General features: G+C 47.3%; 1 protein-coding gene across 1 annotated transcript in view; it reads right to left on the bottom strand.

Annotated features, from left to right (window-relative positions):
- Positions 1-23799, bottom strand: part of LOC133124398 (fibronectin type-III domain-containing protein 3A-like) — a 28979-nt gene extending 5180 nt beyond the window's left edge. Inside the window, exons 1-17 of the mRNA XM_061235569.1 lie at positions 23607-23799; positions 15055-15184; positions 8990-9065; positions 7643-7719; positions 6868-7072; positions 6030-6290; positions 5860-5918; positions 5223-5368; positions 4555-4614; positions 3729-3867; positions 3067-3120; positions 2531-2652; positions 1680-1854; positions 916-1002; positions 573-711; positions 299-367; positions 98-216 (exon numbers count right to left, since the gene is read on the bottom strand). Of these exons, the coding sequence (XP_061091553.1) occupies positions 98-216; positions 299-367; positions 573-711; positions 916-1002; positions 1680-1854; positions 2531-2652; positions 3067-3120; positions 3729-3867; positions 4555-4614; positions 5223-5368; positions 5860-5918; positions 6030-6290; positions 6868-7072; positions 7643-7719; positions 8990-9065; positions 15055-15153 (1887 nt within the window). The 5' untranslated portion in view covers positions 15154-15184; positions 23607-23799. The remainder of the gene's footprint in view (positions 1-97; positions 217-298; positions 368-572; positions 712-915; positions 1003-1679; positions 1855-2530; positions 2653-3066; positions 3121-3728; positions 3868-4554; positions 4615-5222; positions 5369-5859; positions 5919-6029; positions 6291-6867; positions 7073-7642; positions 7720-8989; positions 9066-15054; positions 15185-23606) is intronic.
- Positions 23800-24070: the final 271 nt, after the last annotated feature.

Raw genomic sequence — 24070 nt, 5'->3', positions numbered from 1 at the left:
AAACCATGTGGGGGAGATACAGGTCTGTGCTCTCCAGAGTAGTGTGCATAGACATGCCAGGGATAGATCCTGCAGACGGTGGGTTTAGTTTAAGTACCTGACTCTGCCCTCCCACACTGTGGCAGTAGACCCTCAGCTTGTACCATCTCCCCGGGCTCAAACGGTCACACACGTGTTCCCTCTGCAGTCCACTGTATACCGTCTCCCATTGGCTCCCTTCAGACACAAACACAGATTTACATGCAGACAGTGCATACAGACAGGGGAGTTTAGGCCTGGCTGTGTGTGAGTTTCTCACCGCTCTGACTCTGGCACATCTCCAACACATACTGCGTGATCTCAGATCCCCCGTCGTCCTTTGGTGCATCTGCAAACAAGGCCACAAAAGAGGGAGTGAGGGAGAGGGAGAAGAGAGAGATAGAGAGAGAGACAGAGGGAGAGAGAATGAGGGCGAGGGTGCACTGGGAAGTCTTCACACATGGTATGTGTGTGTGTGTGTGTGAGAGTGTGTGTGTGTGTGTGTGTGTGTGTGTGTGTGTGCGAGTATGTATTTCTGTTGTAGAGGTCTGTACCCCAGGACACATGCAGGCTGTTTGGCAGGACTCTGCCCTTCACTGCCGGTAGCCCGGGGCTGCTGGGTTTGTCAGGACAGGTGCTGAACTCCACTGCTGCGCTGGGCTGACTGCGCCCCTCTGCGTTTGCTGCCAACAACTGCAAGGGACGCACACTGCATCACGCACTAGAGACACACACTTTATCACACACCCTATCACACACTAGAGACGCACACCATCACACACTGCATCACACGCCATATCACAGTCGCGTTGGTGCTCATGGTGACGGTTATCAATGTAGCCCATGAGTGGCACCGCTCTTGTCCATACCCACTCACACGTGCACACACACACTCACCCGAAACCTGTAGGTGGTGCTCCTGCGGAGGTTCTTAACGGTGTTGGACAGCTCCTCCCCGTTGTGTTTGGCTTTGAAGCCATAGCCCTGAAGAGAAAGGGGAGCCAGGTGAGGCACACAGGGAAGGAGCCCAACTCACATTTCATCATGAGGCACACCAATGTTTTTCACACAACATACTCACCTGAAATACAGGTGTACTAATCAGTTCAGATATGTCTATACTGACTCACAAAACCAAAATGTACTCATACTATTCGGAGTGTCTACAATCAGTGGGGAACAGTTGGATTGATGTGGCACACATTAACTTAATAACTAACCTAAAAATGCAAAACACACAGCATAGGGCAAGTCCAGACATCCACAGCTACAGTACTAATAAAAAAGCAGCACACACGGTGGCCCAACCGGAGTGGAATTAGACAGCCCTGACATAGCCCAAAAATAAAACTTTAATCTCTGAATGAATGATGATGATATGCAAGCAGATAAACAAAGCCGTACATTAACTTCTCAGTAGTATTTTAATTTATTTAACCTTTACTTATCCAGGAAGTCCCTTGAGATATAAAATGTCGTTTTCAAGGCTGACCTGGCTAGTTCGCTAACATTAGCCAATTCATGTAACCTTATTGTAAAGTGTTACCTAAATAAGACAGGTTTTAGCTATGAAACCATGTGCTAATATGCAAATAAAACTGGTGGGGCTCAGAGGGTAATGAAGCTGACAGAGGAACAGGGCACAGATGAGCTGTACTCACCGATCCCTCCTCCTCCATCTCCAGAGTGTAGGTGCACGTGCTGTCTGCAGACAGCCCACAGGGGGCGCTCCACTCCAGGGCCAGCCAGGACACGCCCGCAGCGGCCAGGCGGGGGGGCGCGGGGGGAGGGGGGGCGCAGCCGGCCGTGCTGCAGGACAGCGGCTCGCTGAACGCACTGAGGAAACGGACAGCAGACACGGGCGTGAACGAACGCGTGTGCACACGCTCAGTTAAACGTGCATCAAACCCGTCAGTCCCTAGACCAATATGAAGGGGCTCCACCAAAATCCCAAGTGATTGACAAATTAGTTGAGTTGACTAACAAGTTGAGAAATTAGTTGGCTTTTAATAGGGGCTCAAAACAATAGTATAGCAGTAATTTTCAGTGGCTGAAAAGGTGTAAGGTGCATATGGCACTGTGGGAATATTGGGGTAGTTATGCTTGAGTGCCATATGGCAATACAGGACATGCCAACTAAAGCAGGTCATTCATAGTAACCAAGACCTGATTTGTGTATTAAGCACAGTTCAGACCAAAGATTTGTGACGCAACAAGTTGCAACTGGCAATGGAGATGGGTAGTTCAGACAGCTACAACATTCTAAAAGGGTTTTGTTGAATCGTGAATCTTTAGTCTGAACAGGTCTTTAGTAGCAGTGCACTGCTGGCTGTGAGCACTTGCATTTGCAGTGACCGCCCTAAAAGAGCAAAAGAAAGACCGCAGGTAAAAGAGTCATCCCCAGTTCAGCCAAGAAAAGGCACCAATGCTATAGCACTAATCACAATCACCCAGGGCTCCCACTACACAGGCGCAAGCACACCACCAGGGGGCAGCGTGCGCAGACACCCACCTCGTTCCTACGCTGTTTTTAGCAGCTACCCTGAAGGCATACTTCGTTGAAGGGGTGAGACGGATGACTTTGTACTGCTTGGCGTGTCCGCAATAAATCTCCTTAAAGACGCTCTGCTTTCCCTGGAGGGCAGAAACGCAAGCAAACTCACATCAGAGCCTAATCAGAGGGGGGCCTCGGGGCAGATATGGCTGTGGTTAGGAGGGCAAACATGATCAGGAACAGGATGCAAGATGGAACTACATCCGTTCTGTTCAGGTTTTAACCCATTATGGACTAAGGCTCCCTATAGAATACCCATAGAAAGGCGGAGAAATCACAATACATTTCTTAAAAAACGGTCATATGATAAAATCCAACACCGTCTGTTAAGGGAGATGTAACGTGCTGGTCGCATCCGCCCATAAGGAGTTAATGAAAGGTGCTATACAAATAAAGTTTATTTTATTATTTTTATTAATGCAACAGCAGAGATACTATGAGTGATGCAGATCCTATGACAGGTCTATATGGTGGGAGGTGTTGGGGGCACGTACCTCATCGTACTCCAGGAGATATGCCGTGATTTTGGAACCGTTGTCACAGGGTGCCTGCAGAGGGGAAAGGGATCATCTTTTTAGAGTGATCATTTGGCCACTGGGTGAATGCGTGGTGCTGAGAGAAAATGTGTCTGAATGCAGTATGTAGAGGTGTGTTAGGAAGAGTGTGGACAGGATGTGTGTGTGTGTGTGTGTGTGTGTGATTGCAGTGTGTACATGAGTGTTTGGAAAATGGTAAACAAGAGGTTAGCGTGTCTGACTGCAGTGTGTAGAGGGGTGTTTAGGAGTGGGGGGACTGGGGGGACTGGGGGTTAGTGTGTGTGTCTAGTCTGGAGAGGGAGGACTGGGGTTTTGTGAGTATGTGTGAGAGAGGGGGGAGTGGAGGGTTAGTTTGTGAGTGAGTGAGTGAGTGAGTGTGTGTGTGTGTGTGTCTGTGTGGGTGTGTGTCTGTGCGTCTGTGTGTGTGTGGGGGTGTGTCTGTGTGTGTGTGTGTGTGTGTGTGTGTGTGTGCGTGTGTGTGGGTGTGTGTCTGTGTGTCTGTGTGTCTGTGTGGGCGTGTGTCTGTGTGTCGGTGTGTCTGTGCGGCTGCAGTCTGAGGTGGTGTGTGTGTTGGATAAAGAAAGACACACACCCACAGCCCAGCCTGGGGCAGTCAGTACCTTCCACTGCAGGGACAGGGAGTTCTTGGTGCGGAGGATCAGCCAGGGGGGGCCGGGGGTGTCAGGGGCCGCACGCTCCGTGGTGAAGCCCGTGGCTTCTGATGGAGATCCCCGCACAGAGTGGCAGGATGCGCACACCCTGCCACAATCACGCACAGGCACAGAAAAAATGAGCCTGACAGCTAAAAAGGTGCAGTGCAGAATGCAAACGTATGTAAACCAAAGCAAAGTAGCGACCCATGACTGACGCAGAAATTCACACTGACAACATGGTGTGCTGGGAGCCCGACGAGCACACACTCACTGTACAAACACACACTGCGCACACACACACACACACACACACACACACACACTGCACACTGTACACACACACACTGCACACACACACACACACACACACACACACACACTGTACACACACACACACACACACACACACTCACACACACTGTACACACACACACACACACACACACACTGTACGCACACACACACACACACTTTACACACACACACTGTACACACACACACACACACACACACTGTACACACACACACACACACACACACACACTGTACACACACACACACACTGTACACACACAGTACACACACACACACACACACACACACACACACACACACACACACACACACTGTACACACACACACACACTGTACACACACAGTACACACACACACACACACACACTGTACACACACTGTACACACACAGGTCTCACCTCACATGGTACGCTGGGAGCATGACCAGCACACACTCACTGTACAAACGCACGCACACACACGCACACACAGGTCTCACCTCACATGGTAGTCCGAGGCCGGCCGTAGGTCCTGCACTGTGCAGCTGGCGTCCTTTCCCCTGCAGAGAACAGGTCCAATCACACACAACTCACTCTCTGGCTTCGGACACTGAGTTGTTTGCTCAGAATAAGCAATGATACTATTCACGCAAATCTGGTATCTAGTGTGATTTTATTGAGTACATATTAGAGTATGGAACTGAAATGAGGGCCCGTCCGGGACTTCCCCAAGCCGGAATCATAAAACTAGACAAACGGCCATTAGCTGTGGATATCAGCTGTATTGCCTCATTGCATATAGGGACAATAACAGTGGAAATATCCATTATGCAGTGCTGTGCACTGCAAGTATTACATAGATGCATGCATATACAGTACTGTGCAAATTGTCTTTTTTAATATAAATTTGAACTTGATTCTTATAAAACTGCGGGACATGGTACCTAAGGGAATTGACACAGTTTAAAGGAAGTGTGGTCAGAACAAATATTGATTCGATTTCGTTTTTCCCCTTTTTACTGCTCTGTATAGCTTTTTTTTGGTTTCATTATTTTTAAAAGCATGTTCAGTTTACTTGTGCCCAGACTGTACAAGCAGAGGCACAAACATGCACAGACACGTCAGCATTATCAGGGTGGCTGACACTGGTGTGACGTGGGGCGCTCACAGGTAGACGGGCGTGAAGTTGCCCTCGCTGCCGCTGTGCGACAAGGCCAGCTCATAGCTGAGAGGCAGGGGGGCGTCTCCGTTCTTCTGGGGCAGGCGGGGCTGCTGCCAGGACAGGACAGCCGAGCGAGACGTAAGACCGGACACCTGAGAGGGGGGGGAGAGAGAGGGAGAGAGACAGAGAGAGAGAGAGAGAGAGAGAGAGAGAGAGAGAGAGAGAGAGGAGGGAGGGAGGGAGGGAGGGAGAGAGAGAGAGAGAGAGAGAGAGAGAGAGAGAGAGAGAGGAGGGAGAGAGGGAGGGAGGGAGAGAGAGGGAGAAAGGGAGGGAGAGAGAGAGAGAGAAAGAGGGAGTGGGGGAGGGAAGGAGAGACAGTGCGAAAGAGGGAGTGGGGGAGGGAAGGAGAGACAGTGCGGAAGAGCAATAGATGAGTGAAAAACAGTAGCATGTGAACTGACTCTACACTTATCAAAGAAAAAGCTTAGGTCACCATACCAGACACCACTCCCTCCCCACTGCAGCCCTGAGAGTGATGCTCCCATTCTACGGACAGTGAGTTACACAGAGGTGCATTGCGAGACAAAGTGAGAGATGGTGACAGAGAGACAGATGGACACACAGTGGAGACAGACGGACTCACTGTGGGCTTGTGCACACTGGACAGCAGCTCCGACATCTTCCTGGTGTCTGCCTCGGCGTCTGAGTGATGGGGACAACACACAAAGCTCACAGCCGGAGGAACGGGTCGAGCGTGACACACACAGAAGCCAGCAGAGGGCGCTGGCGTTCTGACGGAGCCGGGGCTCTCACCGGGGCTGTCGGAGCCCGAGGGGGGCGAGGCTCGGGTCCTGCCGGGGGGTCTGGGCCGGCCGGGCCCCGGGGAGGCCGCGGGGGCCTTGCTGTGGCCGTTGTGGAGGGCGGCGGGCGGCGGGGGGCTGTGGGTGGAGGTGATGCGGGGGGCGCTGCAGGCCGTGCTCAGCTGCCGGTCCTTCACCCGCCTGCGCAGCTGCTCCTGCATCTTAACCCCGCGCTCGTCCCGCGGGGGCATGGAGGCGCTGTGACACACCACGTCTGTGCAGAGACAGAGAGAGACACACAGAGAGAGAGAGACACAGAGAGAGAGAGACACACACACACACACACACACACACACACACACACACACACACAGAGAGAGAGAGAGAGAGAGAGAGAGAGAGAGAGAGAGAGAGACACACAAACACACACACACAGACACACAAACACAGAGAGAGAGAGAGAGAGAGAGAAAGAGAGAGAGACACACAAACACACACACAGACACACAGACACAGACACACACACGCACACACACACCACGCACACACACACCACGCACACACACACCACGCACGCACACACACACCACGCACGCACACACACACACACACACACACACACACACACCGACAAACACAGAAATAAGCATCTTTCTTCAAAAGACAGAAATAAAATCTGGATGCATGAAATTCACCTCAGAAATTCTCCTTCTTAAATACAGCTGTTTAGGAAGCCACACTCATGTCATGTCTACCCTGATCATGTACACATACAATTAGAGAATGTCCCATCATTCAGACAGTGGTACTAGTGGGCGTGTCTGTGTCAGTCTAAGCCAATGAGAACTCACCTTGCTCAGTGTAGACCTGTGGGGGCGGGAGCTGGGGGATGAAGTGGGGGGGCATCTCCCCAGGGTAGATGTGATGGTGGTGCAGCATGGCGGGGTGGTGGGGCAGATAGGGGGACACGTGGGGGGGCGGCAGGGGCATGGAGGGGTGGAATTCAGCGGCGTGGGGCAAAACGACCACTTTCCTCATGCCGTTCTCCTCCACCACCTGCAGGGGGTGGAAAGGGGTCAGGGTGAGGACCGGGAGGCCCAAGAGTGGAAGAGCTGCTGAAGCAGAGCTCAGTACACAACTGCTCCACCCCACCACAGCAGGGAGCTCTCAAATACAGCACCACACACAACGACCAGCCATCCCTGCATGCATTCATTCATTCATCCATCCATCCATCCATCCATTCCTCCTTTCCTAAATCCATCTATCCATTCATTCATTCCTCCAATCCTAAATCCATCCATCCATTACTTCATTCCTAAATCCATCCGTCCATTCCTTCATTCCTAAATCCATCCATCCATTCATCCATCCATCCATTCCTTCATTCCTAAATTCATCCATCCATTCCTTCATTCCTAAATTCATCCATCCATTCCTAAATTCATCCATCCATTCCTAAATTCATCCATCCATTCCTAAATTCCTAAATCCATCCATCGCACCTTAACTCTTACGGTCATTTCACACATATACTGTGCCACTCATCAACATGATTGTGATTCATGCCATTTCCATATTAAACAGCACTGTGGAACAGCAAAAAGGGGCGAGCAGATTCTGCACCTGAGACATGTACCCCGGGGGCACAAATATGGGTGGCATAGTTCCATTTGGGGAAACCATGGGCACGTGTGCAGGACCTGAAAGAAAGAAAGAGAGAGGAAAGAGAGAGAGAGAAAAGTCAAGAAGGTTACTGATAACAGAAAAACACATCTATCAAACAGAGCAAAAATATGCTTTTTTCTTCATACAAAGAACTGTTCCCGTTTACAAAATGGTGTAACAGGTTAGGTCAACCGCATCGTAAAACTGATGTATATGCAGTTTAAAATCTGTAACGAAAATAACTTTTTCTCCCCCCGGCTTGAGGGCACTGAGTCCAACGGTATTCATCATAGTTAACACGCCGTTGGAGAGGCCTGCTACGCCTGCAATGCCTTTGCACATTAGGGGCGGTGAAATTCCTATTCTGCTGATACTGCGGTTGACCTGCTCACCACTGAACACGGATTACAGCACAACTCGCCTCAGTCCTGGGAGTGCGAGTGATTGTACTGGTGTTGTATGTGTTTGTGTTGGAGTGTGTGAGATTGTACTGGTGTTGTATGTGTTAAGTGTTGGAGTGTGTGAGATTGTACTGGTGCTGTATGTGTTTGTGTTGGGAGTGCCTGAGATTGTACTGGTGCTGTATGTGTTTGTGTTGGGAGTGCCTGAGATTGTACTGGTGCTGTATGTGTTTGTGTTGGAGTGTGTGAGATTGTACTGGTGTTGTATGTGTTAAGTGTTGGAGTGTGTGAGATTGTACTGGTGCTGTATGTGTTTGTGTTGGGAGTGCCTGAGATTGTACTGGTGCTGTATGTGTTTGTGTCGGAGTGTGTGAGATTGTACTGGTGTTGTATGTGTTTGTGTTGGAGTGTGTGAGATTGTACTGGTGCTGTATGTGTTTGTGTTGGAGTGTGTGAGATTGTACTGGTGCTGTATGTGTTTGTGTTGAGTGTGAGTGATTGTACTGGTGTTGTATGCGTTTGTGTTGGGAGTGTGAGTGATTGTACTGGTGTTGTATGTGTTTGTGTTGGGAGTGTGAGTGATTGTACTGATGCTGTATGTGTTGGGATGTGTATGTGTTTGTGTTGTGTTGTGTTGGAGTGTGTGAGATTGTACTGGTGCTGTATGTGTTTGTGTTGGAGTGTGTGAGATTGTACTGGTGCTGTATGTGTTAGTGTTGGAGTGTGTGAGATTGTACTGGTGCTGTATGTGTTTGTTTTGGAGTGTGTGAGATTGTACTGGTGCTGTGTGTGTTTGTTTTGGAGTGTGTCAGATTGTACTGGTGCTGTGTGTGTTTGCGTTGGGCAGGGCCCCCCGTGTTTAAACCTGAGAGGGGGCTCAGGGGGCTGGGAGGCCTCAGCTCACCTGTGATGCAGCGGATCTGCCCGTCCTCGGTGCGAATGGTGAAGGTCTCCCCTGGGTTCACCTGCACCAGGATCATCTGCATACACAGACAGACAGGCACATGACACTGTGAAACACGCAGACTTTCCATGGTTCCTTAGGCACTGTGTCCAATAGGCAATGCAACAGCAGACAGTTGGACGCAAATAGCTCAAATGCATTTTTGAAGCGCAGTTGTATGTGGAGTTGTGCTTATACCGTGAGAACAACTCGGCCAACAAAAATGGATGATTACACTGACAAAAATTGTTGCATTTGCCTTTCTTCTTCACCAAATCATCAAAAATCTATTATATATTTCTAAACGCTTACCTCAATCATGCCATAAAGGGGTAGGTAAACCACTGACAACACATGTAGAAATTAACTTGCATTCCTCTCTAGCTAAACACCTGCTCAATCTTTAATAATCTCTACTGACACTGTGAAAGCCTACACTCTTTTCAAGAGGAGTAAAGGGTTGGTCCACCATCACAAATCAAACCCTCAGAATCAGTGGAGATACTGTACTTCCACTTGACCGTGCATTGAGCACAGCTGAACATTCAGATGTAAAAGAGAACCGTTTTCACTGAGCTTATGTTATTTTTCCATGCCGAGTCACAAGACTCCAGTACATATAACAGCCTGTGAAATGTTTCCATCTTATTAATGCAACTGAACATAAAGCTGGGTCTGGCTCTGACTGTTTGTAATATTTATAATATTGTCAGCTGACACAGGCTTGACCAGGGTGTGGTGTGCGCAACGGTCGAGGGAGCGCAACGTAGCGCAGAATGCTTCGTAACGGACTGCAGGAAAATTCCCCCCTCAGGCAGCAGTGGAGCAGCCCTGCACTGTGCAAACAGGAGAATGCCATCGCACAGAGAGAGCGTTTGTCTGCCCCAGCTACCCCCACTCAGTCCTGCCCCCACTCCCCTGAGCCTGTGTGTACTGGGCACAGGCTGTGTTTGACAAACACCACCCAACCCTGGGAAATGTACACCAGGCTTCAGACATACACACACAGAAACACACTGATACTCGCATGCGTGTACGCACACACACACACACACGTACGTACGCACGCAAACACACACACGAAGGCACACATGCAAACACACACACACAAACCAACTCAGACACACGAACGCACACAAGCATGCACTCACAGAAACACACACACACACACACACACACACACAAGCGAGCATGCAAACACACAAACATGAGCATGCACACACAAAATCAGACAGACACACAAACGCACACAAGCGCACGCACACATGTACACGCGTGCATGCATGACGCGCATACGCCTGTACACACACACACACACGTCCAATGCACTCCAGTTTTTCCAAACACCAACACACACTAGGATGACACGGAAGACGAACGGGTCTGGTTCGGGCCCACATCCAGTGGGACCGTCTGATATTTCAAACAGGGACACGTTTCATAAAGCTCTGGCAGAGGAATGCATGCAACAATCCCTTGACGGATGGACAATCCGCTGAGGAACTGGACAAAGTACAACTCCAGTTCTGCTGGGTGTGGCCGACCCAGAATGTCATTACTCAGTGGACCGTCCGCAATGCCCAGCCACTTGGCATTCACTGGAGCATCTGGCCCAAACAGGACGGAATGTGTCCATCAAACACAGACTGGTACTGGTTTCAACGAGCTGCAGTGACCTGCTGTGGCCAGGGGGGATTTCCCTTGTGACCAGGTGGCTGCATCTTGAAATCTGAGGGGGTGTGGGTAATGGGGTGTGGGTAATGGGGGAGGGGGTGTGGGTAATGGAGGAGGGGGTGTGGGTAATGGAGGAGGGGGGGTGGGTCATGGGGGAGGGGGTGCGGGTAATGGAGGAGGGGGTCTGGATATTGGGGGAGGGGGTTGATATGTGCAGCCTTGAGTAAGTCACCAAATCTGAATTCCTTCTGGAATATCAATCTGCATTGATAAAAATGCCAGCAATTTAGGTCGCCCTGCATAAGTATGACTGCTCTGGACAGAACAGAACAAGCCAAGTTACAATAAAACTGACCCAGCAACAGACATTTTACACCATACATTACAACTACAACTAGCTACATTTACATTTGAGGTTAACAGGTTTGGCTTTGAACAACCCAAAGTTGTTCAAACATAAATGTGAACGTGAACATGAACTGGATGCGGAATTGGATCTGCAATTCAGACACTTCTCAATGCCACTACAGGTTTCTTATTACAATGAGCATTAACAGGTGGTTTACACCCCAATTATCAGATCTCTTTCAACCTTTATGGAATTGATGATTCAAACCAGCAGGTTGCCAAAGAGACCGCAGTGAAAACGAACTCCGGTAAAACCTCAAGACCCTCCAACAAACAAGTGTTCATGTTTGAAGTGAACAACAAAACTGGATCCATCGATTGAAGCCTACAATATTCCTAATTCTAAGTTTTTTTTAAGACACAATTGTTGTCCAAAACTCACAAACTGATGGTGAATTGTGTTGTGTGGAGTGAGATAAAAGCTCTGCGCTGTGAGAGAGAACAGTGTGTGATTGTATCAGGGGGAGAGCAGCGCTGGGCGCAGAGTGTGTGTGAGAGATAGAGCAGAGAAGGAGTGGGGGAGGGGCAGGAGGGGGAGTATGTGAGGAATGCAGGATACAGGCAGTGTGAGAGGAACACAAAAATGTGTGGAATGCGGGAGTCCAGCCCCCGAAGCCGCTGCCATCCCTGAGAGAGCTGCAGCCGGAGCCAGAGGAGAGAGGAGAGAGGAGAGAGCTCTGACTGGCGCGCACCGAGTCCCTCACACACACACGCACACACATACGCATATGCGCACGCGCACACACACACACGCACGCACGCACGCACGCACGCACGCACGCACGCACGCACGCACGCACGCACGCACGCACGCACGCACGCACGCACGCACGCACGCACACACACACACACACACACACACACACACACACACACACACACACACACACAGAGTCACACACACAGACACGCGCGCGCACACACACACAAACACACAAATGCACACACACAGAGACACGTGCACGCGCGCACACACACACACACACACACACACACACACACACATACACACAGACACAGTCTCTCTCACACACACACACACACGCACGCATATGCGCGCACACACACACACACACACACACACACACACACAGACACACACACACACACAGACACAGTCTCTCTCACACACACACACACACACACACACACACACACACACACACACACACACACACACACACACACAGAATCTCTCACACGCAGAGTCTCACACCCAGACTCACAAACACACAGGCACATACTAACGCACATACACACAAGCACGAAGAACGCATGCACACTCACACATACAGACTCACACACACTCATATACACAGACACAGACACCTGTGCACTGAGGAATGCCTACAAACAAAAGTCAGCACTGAGCAGGTACAGAGCAGCTTAATCAGCTCAGCAGCACAGTCAAACTGTAGTCAATACAGCAAAGGCTTTGGTGCATGTAGGAGCGAAAGACAGAGGGAAAAGAAAGAGGGAAGTTTGTGTATTGAAGGTGGGGGGCTGGGTGGTCACAGTGAGGTGTTTGGGGGGAGAAATTCTCAGCATTACAGGCGATTAATAATATTCAGAATGATAAAAGTGTTATTGTATACACGTATCATTAGGAATGACATGCTCAGTTGTATTAGTTATGAATATTATTAGGAAAGATAAATGCTCAGTGATATTGGTGACGAGCATCATTTGGAATGCGAAATGCTCAATGTTATTGGCTATGAGTATTATTAGGAAAGAGAAACACTCATTGTTATTGGTTATGAGTATCATTAGGAATGAGAAATGCTCAGTGATATTGGTTATGAGTATTATTAGGAATGAGAAAATGGGCACAGCATCCTGTCTGCCTGCGAACTGCGACTGATAGAGGGAAGAGATCGACATCACCACAGAGGAAGAAGCACGACTGCACAACTGTGCAGCTAAGCATCCTGAAGCGGTGGCGGGAGACTATCAGGGGGCAGGAGGAGGAGGAGGAGGAGGAGGGTGGCGTGTGGGGGGAGGGGCCGGCTCTCTGACAGCTGTAGCCGGCCGCGTGCCGGGAGGTCATCTTCTCGGCGGGCGGAACAAGAGAAAACAATCCCACGATACGTTTGGGCTGAGGAGGCAGTTTTGAGAGAGCACTGTAAATATTTTGTCTTCCTGATGTCAGGGTGGGCAGTGGGGCGGGGAGGTCACGGGGTCACTTCTGCTCAGAACCCGCCTATGACCCCCTATCCACCCCCCAAACATCAAGCAGCTTTTTCATAACAATTGACAAAACGACCCGCGCGCTCTGGGGATATTTTTGGAAGCAAAAAAACCATCGCAAGGTCGTCTAAGGTGGCACAAGTTTCTAAGGCCTTCAGCTTGTCTTTACTGTTTTGTGTCCTCCAGTGAACTTTCCGTTGCTGACATAAGCGTGTAGCCAATGGCCTTTCATCATGTGTCTCAGTAAGAAATTAATCTTCACTGTTGAACTCCACTGGAAGGTCCAAGACGGTGTTCTCTTGGATGGCATCGTCCACCTAATCCTCCATTTCTGACAACCATAAATTTATTGCAACCGTAATGCTCTTTTTCTTGGACAGGATAAAAAGGTTTAGCCCACACTGGAAGTTCTGGACTGATTTTGCATTCTTTTATCTCAGAGATAAAAGCTAACTGAAACTTATTCAGCCTCAAGGCCTGAAGTGCTTTATCTTTGAACATCCTTTCCCAAAAGGCGGTTTTCAATGTTATTTCCTATATATTCACCTCTGTCTACTAAATCTCTTCACACGGTTCCTTTGTTGAAAAATGACACACGGTTTACCCAACTGTGAAAGAACATAAAACCCAAAATGAAAAAAGGAGTGTTTTTAAACGTTAACACATGTGCAGAGTCAACTGTGACGTTGTACAACATGGTAGCGGCTGCCTCCAAATAACTATCCTCGTCAACGTCCGAGTTGTGTGAAGACACCAAAGCAGTAAAAGACACATTCATTAAGCCAACCACTCGCACCAGGAAAATGAATTATTGGGACATACTGGAGTACTGTGTCCTCTAGCATAAGGCAGCCCTCTCCGCTCAAAGCTCACGGGGGCTATCGAGAATGTTCCGGATGTGTGTCCTTCCAGCCCCCCCCCCCCCCCCCCCTTCCCACTCCCCCCCCCCTTCCCACTCCCCCCCGCCCGCGTCCCCCAGCTTTACTGGAAATGCTGTCGAAATGCTCGCCTGTCAGGAATGCAGACGCTGAGCGTGGAGGAGGGGGGTTCGGAGGAGGGGAGAAAGGGGTGACGGTTCAGTCCCCACATTGGTCTTTCCTGCAGTTCCTTCTTTCCCCCTCCTTACGCACCGAGAGGGGAGCCCCACTGCAGAGGGGCGCAGCAGTTGGAGGCCATCTGTTTGTGTGAAAGAGAGCGCTTTGTTTTTCAGTCCGTCCGGCGCAAAAACAACGCTGTCTGAAGCCGCGGCTTGGCCTTTCCTGCTCTCCGCGTGCAGTCTTCCCGCAAACCCGGGCCGGGCTTTTTCGTGAAGCGGCGGGACTCAGATGTTGCGTCACGGTTATCATGCGCGTTCGCATGTGCTAAATGGCCCCCGCCAAACACCACGTGCAAACGATCAGGGCTTCGGGACGTGATCTTTCCACTGGGTTTGGCTTTGAGAATGCGAGGCCAGATCTAAGATTTGAAGGTTTTAAGTGGTGTGTTGACAGAAGATTATCAAACTGGAGTTAAATACAAAATGTCTGGAAACCAAAGATTTAAAAGGCCAATGGAAATTATTTCACATAATTTCACATAATTTTAAATGTGGGGAAGCAGGGGATGTGTCAGGAAAGGCAAGTAATGTCTACACAATAATTGGTGTGTGTATGAATGGGTGAATGAGAAGCATCAACTGTACAGCACTTTGGATAAAGGCGCTATACAAATGCCAACAATTTACCATTTTTGGAGCTCCAGCTGCGAGCACTCACCTGCTGCATGCCGTCTCCGTTGAGCATGTGCGGGACGAGGGCCACCTCAGCCAGCATGGGGGTGACCTCCAGAGGTGGGGGGGGCTGATCTGTCATCATGGCAGGGCAGAGCATTCATGGACACCAGCTCCTGATGGAGGGAGCATAAGAGAAAACATTAGAAACTAAAGTAGTGATGCAAGACCAAGACCATCAGTACTAGAGTTTACTGATAGCAGCACAAGCCATCAGGAGGCCAACGACGGGCTCATTCTCCCATGGCTATTAGGCACCTAGAAATGAGCACATTACATTGCGGGCTCCCTGTAAAGACTGAGTTACTGAGACTGCAGCGGGTTACAGCCCTGTTCATCCCCACAGTCTCCAGTCAACCGGATCAGTTGGCAACAGTCTCCTCTCTCCCATCTGGAGTCAATAAGTCCTCACACATGCACTCACGCAGACAGCGCTGTAAACAGGAAACACACACACACACACACACACACACACACACACACACACACACACACACACACACAAATAGGGAGCACGAGCAATGCAAGGCAATACATCGCAACACATGCGACCACCCAAACGCGAGAGCAAACATTCCCCGCCACCCACGGCAGGCTGGCCGCAGAAAACGCGGAAGGAGGGGGGCGGCTTGGCGTCTCGGCTGCGGAAGTGCAGCTGCGGAGGGCACGTCTGAGCTGCAGTCGGGCTGTTCTGCAGCAGGGCGGGTCAAACCCTCACTAAAGCCAACGCTCGCTCGCTCCCACCACAGAAGGTTTATGATTTTCAGCAGTTAAAACCGTTCATGTAATTCATTAATTAAGCTTAAAGAGCAAAAACTTCTAATACTCATTTACCACTTTTCTGGTGCACGTTCTTCACCAAAAGAAACATGTAATATTAACAGTGGTACTGAAGTAGCCTAAATCCATTAAAGGGGGAGTAGCATAGGCTACTAAACTCATGGTGATGGACCATGAGCATAGAGATTAATAATTCAATGCAACCTGGTCATAAGAACAAACAGGCTGGGGGGGAAAAAAAATACATTTCCTTTTGGTGTGCTCTCCTACAGGAAGGCATGTATTAGTCAGCTGACAGTGGGGCAAAGACCACCGAGCACCTCAGTAAAGGCAATGCCATGCTCACATTACTGTAAGGCAAACACACTGGGCATGGAGACAAACATGCCTGGGGCTTTGCCTTCAGCATGTACCAGTCCAGGGCTATAACCCATAACTCCAGTTTTGGAGGGCTGGTGCGTGCCGGTGTTGATTCCAACCAGTTACGCACTGAACACCTGTACATACCCCAGTACTGGTTCTCCTGTGTTAGACATTAAATTACATTACATTATTGGCATTTTGGCAGATGCTCTTATCCAGAGCGACATACAGTTGATTAGTCTAAGCAGGAGACAATTCTCCCCTGGAGCAATGCAGGGTTAAGGGCCTTGCTCAAGGGCCCAACGGCTGTGCGGACTTTATTGTGGATTAGAACCACCGACCTTGCATATCCCAGTCATTTACCTTAACCACTACACTACAGGCCACCCTCTTAGCCCACAGAAAATGTTCAGAGCAAGGACACATATGTCTTCCCCTGAAGTTGTTCATGAGCTTCAAAATGGCAGTGCACTCAAGTACAGTAGCACAATGTGCCCTCCCCTGGAAAATGTATTGTTGTTATTTACAAGAAATTACCACAATCACAAGAAAAGATTATGTATTAAAAAATAACTAACCTACTTGCTATGCAGTGGTCATGCTAGGCCATAGAACACTGTCTCTGGAACACAGCACATTTCAAACCTGTGTTTTATACCAATTCACTTATACAATACATTTTGCCATAATATTCCAATTCAATAACAAAACAATAAACACATGTCCGTTTTAGTTTTATTATGACACTTGGGAACAGAAAAATTAGCGGGACGATAAAAGACACATTTTTGCCAGAGGCTAATAATATTTAAAAAACTAGGAGATTTTGGTTATAATTTACTCATGTGGGAAAGCTAGCTGGCCTGGAGCATGACATACTTGTCATTCAAAGTAAGCACTTTATCTATGAAATGTGCATTGCTACCAACAGCAGTGTAAATATTATTATTAATAAACAACAAAAATGTCAGACACTGAAAGATGATGTGCTCAGAGAAACAGGAGTATTTATTTTGTTGTGGGTCACGTCTGGGTCATCGCCCATTGCAATATTGAAGGGAAAAAAACAGAATATCTGAATAATGCGACCAGTAATTGCGATAAAGGTTGTGTTCAAGGTAATAAACCAACATGAAATAACCAAATAAAAGTTTAGTCAGCATTACTTCACAGCAGGCTGAAAGCAGCTGGTCATTGTGCATGTGCTCTGTGACTTGAGGAAGGGGAAGCCTTGCTATGGACAGTCTTCTGCCACACGGAACCCTGGGAAGGAGGCACAGATGCTGCCAGGTGCACATATGCAGAAGGCTCCCATGTTACTCAATGACTGTGATATCAACATTGCTGGCACCCAAGGGCTACCCTCTCCCCCCAAATGTACGTGCATGCGTACAAGCTCACACACACTCCCTTGAGACAGAGTGGTGCTAAGGGGTCTGTTATGACAAAGTATACAAGAAAATTGGTTTTAGACAGGCTGAAGGGAAATTGCACAAGGTGGTGTTGCAAATTCAGTTTCTGGGGAACCCTGAACAAGCACAAACATAAGCAAACACACAGACACACACAGACCCGCACACACCCTTCCTTCACGCTCCTCATTCAGCAGCTGCTTGCAGACAGGACATCCCGGCCCTGTTGCCGGTCCCGGTACAGTGCCGGGCCTGTTCCCCTCCAGCTTCAATGGTGGCTTTCATGCCCTGCTGCGGCGTGGGGAACAATGCGCTGCTGGCTCCAGCACCCAGGAGTGAGGAGCAACTGCCTTACCGGGCTGGGCGATACGGCCAAAATATCATATGATACTCCTCATATTATGGAGGGCATGATGGTGTTTGATGGCATTTTGTAGAACACAATTAAGTAAACAGAAATATACTGCAACTGCAAAGGATCAGTCAAAATGCAGCAATAATCCATTTTTACTGAAATGTGAAATATTGCTCAATAATAATGTTCCAAATTTGGCAATATTAAAATTTTTTAATAATAGTTTGAGCATTGTTGAAAATATTAAAACCAATATTAATGCTAAATTGTAAAAATCCAAGCTTCTAGGTTCATATAAATAAAGGGCAATAATATTGACGATTATTGCTTTTACGTATTTATTTTTACTTAATCATTAAGCATATTGGCTGTCATGTCACTTGTTAGGAAATGGTGTTTCATTCAAAACAGACAATTCACCATCACAAGCTTACATCACAAAGTCTTTTAACCAATTGTTGCAATATACAATTTTTTATATTTCATATGAATAAAAAACTATTACTATTATTAACGACGCTATTGCAAAACCGCATACCGTTGCATAAATTCATACCGGTATAGGACATTTAAAAAAACAAAAAACAAAAAAAAAGATATACTGCCTAGCCCAGCTGCAGTGTGATAAAAAGCCAGTCTGGGTCACAGCTCAGCAGCTGCTGAGGAAACATCTGCAGATAAATGGCTGAAAAGAACAGCGAGTTCTCAAATAAAAACGCAATATGTACTACAAATTGGGGACAGTAACAAACTTTAAAAGAATAATAATGACAAGTGACTACACAGTGATTTTACAATGCCATAACTTCCAGCTCGCAGTCAGCTTCCTCCAAATCTGATTGCTGCATCCCTTCTTGAATAAAACACTACCGGTTCACCAATAGTCGTTATAATGCTGTTATTTGTTATTTAGCGGACTCTTTTATCCAAAGCGACTTACAGTTGATTAGACTGAGCATGGCACAATCACCCCTGGAGCAACACGTGGTTAAAGGGCCTTGTTCAAAAGACCAAAAGCTGTGCGGATCTTATCGTGGCTACACCAGAGCTTAAACCATCATCAACTTCAACCACAAACCTTCCGGGTCCCAGTTATGCACCTTAGCCACTATGCTGCAGGCTGTGGATTAAGCTCATTCACTGTAGACGGCGATTGAAAGAGTGTGGGATCTGACATTTTTTTTCGGTTTCCATATTTTTCTTCCCAAATCTCATTTCACTTCCCAATATTCATACAGCCGAGCTAAACCCCATCCAGTGGCCTCACCCCCGTGCGTTTTGTGGTTAACTCAGTCAGTGCCCTTTCCTGGTCTCCAGGGCGGTCGGGCATAACTTTCCCCTGAGCACTCAGGACGTGAGACCTCCTGGCTGAAAAGGAGCGGATCAAACCGTGAGGTCATCACAAATTAATCACCGGCTGTGCCAGTAATGACGCAGAGCTCTGACCAGGACCGCCAACCTCGCCTCAGCCAGCCTTTGACTCACTGTGGCTCTCCGGGCCGTCCAACAACAAACAGGAACCGTTTTATTTTTAACCCAAACAGCGTTGCTCTTCCTCCTGGCGTGTTACAGGGTGGGCGGTTGGAGACACTGGTAAAGAAAGGCTTTTTTTTTTTTCCCAACGGAAAAGCTTCCTTAAATACGGCCTTTGCAAAACAGCTTGCAAGACTTTGGGTCATGAGATCAAAGGAAACAACATGGAGGAGTGGCGGAAGACAGTTTCGTCATTCCGGACGCCATAGGGCCACTCGCAGAAAATGGCCTTGGATGGGGGGATTATTAAAGCCAAGAAATACCAGCCCAAACCAAGTAGGAATGTAAAAGTCAAGTAAGCCACTTAACCACTAAGATTAAAGTTGCACATTTCGATTTGAAACTCCTTCCTCAAGGACCAATTTAATTTCAGTTCATTTCAGCTCAATTCATGAAATGAAACAAAATGGAACTGACCCTGTATCTGTAGTGTATGCACAAACCAAAGGCCTGAGGGAAAGGTGGAGGGAACTTGGTCTAAAAGTCAACAATGCTCCTTCCCCCTACCCCATCAATCAATGCACCTGCCTCTGTTTCCTTCACTTCCACATTCTGGATATGAGCCAACTATAAGCTATGACAGGGAAAAGCATGACAGAACAGTACAACACTGGGCCAGCCCTGATGGAATCACACTTACTGGATCTTCCCCCCAGAATCAATCCGCAAAACTCAGCAACTGCAATAAAACCACAGAAATCGTGTCAAGGTTCTGTGCTGCTTCACAAATCTGTCTATAGTATGTTAATGTAGGTCAATAACTCACAGATAATTGGGCGCCAGCATTGACTTCACAGGCCATTTAAGGCCACTTCCTTATAGGCCACTGGCTCTGGAAGAAAAACAGCACATTTCCCAATCGCCCACATACTATTTGTGGTCATTTTTTGAGCAAAACAGAGCTTGACACTGACAACTGATACTGATGAGGAGGTGGAGGCTCAGAGGGATCATTTTTAGGGAGGCTCACATGTAGCGGCACACTACTCTGAGGTGATTTTCCCAGGAAGAGGGGGAGAGGGAGAGGGAGAGAGAGAGAGAGAGAGAGAGGGAGGGGGAGGGGGAGAGAGGGAGAGAGAGAGAGAGAGAGAGAGAGAGAGAGAGATGATTGAGTTAGACGTAAAGAGGCAGAAACAGGACCACCGAGAGAATGCAAGAGTGAGAAAGAGAGAGAATCTGATCCACAAAAACCAAAACAATTTAATCCCTTTCCTTTCATCCTGAAGGACTGACCACAGTTTCCTGTCATGTGATTTACTGCATCTCACTTCCTCCAGCCCGCCTCCGGCTGGGCCACTGCCCCCTCTACCCAGCCAGGAGGCTAGGAAGGACGTTCAGAGGTCAGTGCCCTGCGGTGACATCCAGAGAGGAAAAACCAGGAACCGTGCACTACCTGCACTGCCACAGGGATGCGTCACAGCCAGGATAAGCCAGGCCCTGTACCACTACAGTGCTGCTGCAGGGCCTGAATCAACGTGTCTCCCAAACCGCAACAGGCTTGTTACAGAGCGAGAATCTCCTGCATCACCACAAGCTTGTTGGATTAGGCCATTAAACTCAGTCCTATTCAATTTTGACCACTCAAAGACAAACTCTCCCACAAATGCACTGGGAAAAGTGATTTTTAATAACAAACAAAAAAACTTATTTTCAAACAAGTATGAAGGCTAATCACACAAAAATTCAAGCACTCCTGCCAAGAGGCTGTAGGGAACATTCCGGTGAGCATGTGCAGCAGTGCCAGGGACTACATCACATCAGTAGGACTTTAAAGATGCCTGCTCAGTACCTCCTCCAAAGAGGCCAGAACTGCCACCTACTAGTGAAGCAGCTTGGCTAGCTACCCTGAAAAATGAACAGTAAGAGTAGGGTCTCAACCTAATCACTCATAAAAGGATAAAACACTGCATACAGATAAGCACTGTGCTCCAATGAAGGCTCTACCCTCACATGCACACAGTCCACCAAGATGCAAAGGTGGCAAGTTAAGCGCATGTTTGTGAGTGCATCATCATTGTGCTGCAGCCTGGCCTATGTTTCACAAGTCTTATGCTTGATTTCCACAGTCTGAACCATTCTCCACCCTTTTGACTTTAGTCTCTGCAGTAACACCTTTATCTATCGTAAGCCTCAGAGCAGTTCCTGACATTCAGTGTCAAGGATGAAACAGCCCAGCCCACCCCTCTCTATTCGCCATCAACAAATCTTACACTTGAGAAAAACTCGATTCATAATATAATATAATATATATATATATATATATATATATATATATATATATATATATATATAAATGATTAAAGTCAAACTCAACAACACAATTTCAAGTCTTACTTTATGCTTTAGTTTCAAATTTGCAGCAAATTCTTTGTAGTTAAAATCTGGAGAAATGCAGCCTAAATGTGCAAGTATGCTTCCTGCTAAATCTAACTATTGAAAGGCCTAAAGTCAAAATATTTGCATGAACAAAATATCTATCCCATAAGTCAGCAACAGCACATAAGTTACCTATACTGGTACAGATAATATTCAACCATACCGAAGAATATCTTCAAAGCAGCTGAACCAAATATTATAGTAGGTTTATTCCAGGTTCTGCAATTATGCACACTTCTGTGATCAATTTATGCGTGTCATAATCGCAAAACAGCGCAATGGTACTCGCCATCATGCACACTGCTTCATTTTACATATAACTCGCACTTACAAAACTGGAATTGATTAACGAGGTGAAAAACAGTAAAATAACTAAGAGTGCAGAAATAGTCACATGAATAACCACGCTCAGGGACAGAAGGAATTGTAGCCATCTTGCAAAGCAACGTTGTGCTGTTCTCCAACGTGCAATTAGCATCACCGAAAGTATACGTGGCACGGTCAGACAACTCTCAAAGCATTAACGTAGGCTACCGTGTCACTGACTGAAATGGCTAGGTAACGTTAGCTATTTGCCAAGCGAAGTTTAGTAAATAGCTAACGTTATCTTGAAGTCCAAGATAAGTCCACTTCAAGATAATCGTTTACAATTGAAAGATAACCGTTACCAAAAGGATGCTAGAGCTAAGTGTCACGCAATTACGACCCAGCTGGCTAGCTACGTTTCCTACATGTGTCACGCAATTACGACCCAGCTGGCTAGCTACGTTTCCTACATTGCTATTTTATGGACAATATCTTAAAAACTGTAGCTAGATAGCTGACTATAAGGAGCTGACGTAGTTACGTTAGTTAATAGCTATGTAGCTAGTTAGCTAGATTACCATCAAAAATTTAATCATATGTTGCTGCCAAAGCGGTTTAGCCAATAATCTTACTGAGCATTCTCACGCATGTCATCAAGTATAAAAAGTAAAAATAAAATAAAAAATTATTCGCTGACTACATGCACAAAGTTACCCTAGTCATTTAACTTAGTCCACCAGCAAACATTTAGTTAGCTAACGTTAATGCTAGTTTGTTAAAGTTGATGTAGCCAAATGCCTTAGCCTTGATGTCAACTAGCTAGCTAGGTAACAAAACTGGCTAATCAAAGTAAGTTTGTGGATTACTTGTTGTATTAGCTCGCTAATAATTTAGAAAATCTGAGTTAAGATTTAGGTAAATTAACTAACTAGCTATCAATAATTGCAAATAGTTCCAATTAAATATTTTATTACATATTCTAGCAAATTCATGTGCTTTTACCTTAACGTTACTTCGTCTATATCGAATTTTCATGGCTTGCGGAAAACGACTTCCAAGTTTAGCTGCAAGACCTAAGATAAACACATCTCGCGTTTTAAAAATTCTGGCTGGCTTGACGACTCACTAAAACTACAATAGCTAACCTAAATGGGAAAACCCCAGCTATGCGCCCTTATCATCAGCTGCAAATCAGCAATGTTACTTCTACTTAGCTAGCTATAGATATTAACTACTTCATATATGCGGCTTTTGTGCTGTTAGCTAGCTACATGTTGTTTGCTAGCTCTAACTACCTACAAACGCATTTCCATTTGAGTAGCAGGGGACCGTGCAGCCACGCGAGGAGAATGGGCTGCTAACAAGCTAACGTTAGCCAGATAAAATAAGATAAAATAAGAATAAAAAATTTACCGCAATATTGCCAGCGTACAGGAGCTCGTGGGCTACAATGTCATCAAGCGGAGCTTTCATGTGATTGTTTATAATCCCAGTAAAGACGTAACCGTTATAATCCTGTTCGTTTCCCGTTTCTTTCCCAGCTATCGTGGGTGCTCCTGGCCACCCCCGTTCCCAACTGGAGTGACTCTAGCCCACTTTGGCTCGACCACACCGCCATCACAGACAGGACATGCGCACTACCAGCCTATGCCAGCCGGGACCTGCCGTGCCGTTCTCTGGCTACGGTCGTGAGATACTGGCTGAGAAAATATCCTGATCACGCCATGACAGGGACACAGCATGACACTTTATTTAAAAGTTATGTTAAAACTGCAATGCAGCTGAAGAAATTCAGATAGGCAACATTAAGTTGACAAGTGAACGTCAGTCTAACGTTTTATAAAGTACGAATGTGTCTGGATTTTTTAATTTATGAA

The sequence above is a fragment of the Conger conger genome, chromosome 3 (assembly GCF_963514075.1).
Source record: "Conger conger chromosome 3, fConCon1.1, whole genome shotgun sequence".
NCBI classification, from domain to species: domain Eukaryota; kingdom Metazoa; phylum Chordata; class Actinopteri; order Anguilliformes; family Congridae; genus Conger; species Conger conger.
The sequence above is the reverse complement of the archived record's forward strand: the minus strand, read 5'-3'. Positions and strand labels throughout refer to the sequence as shown.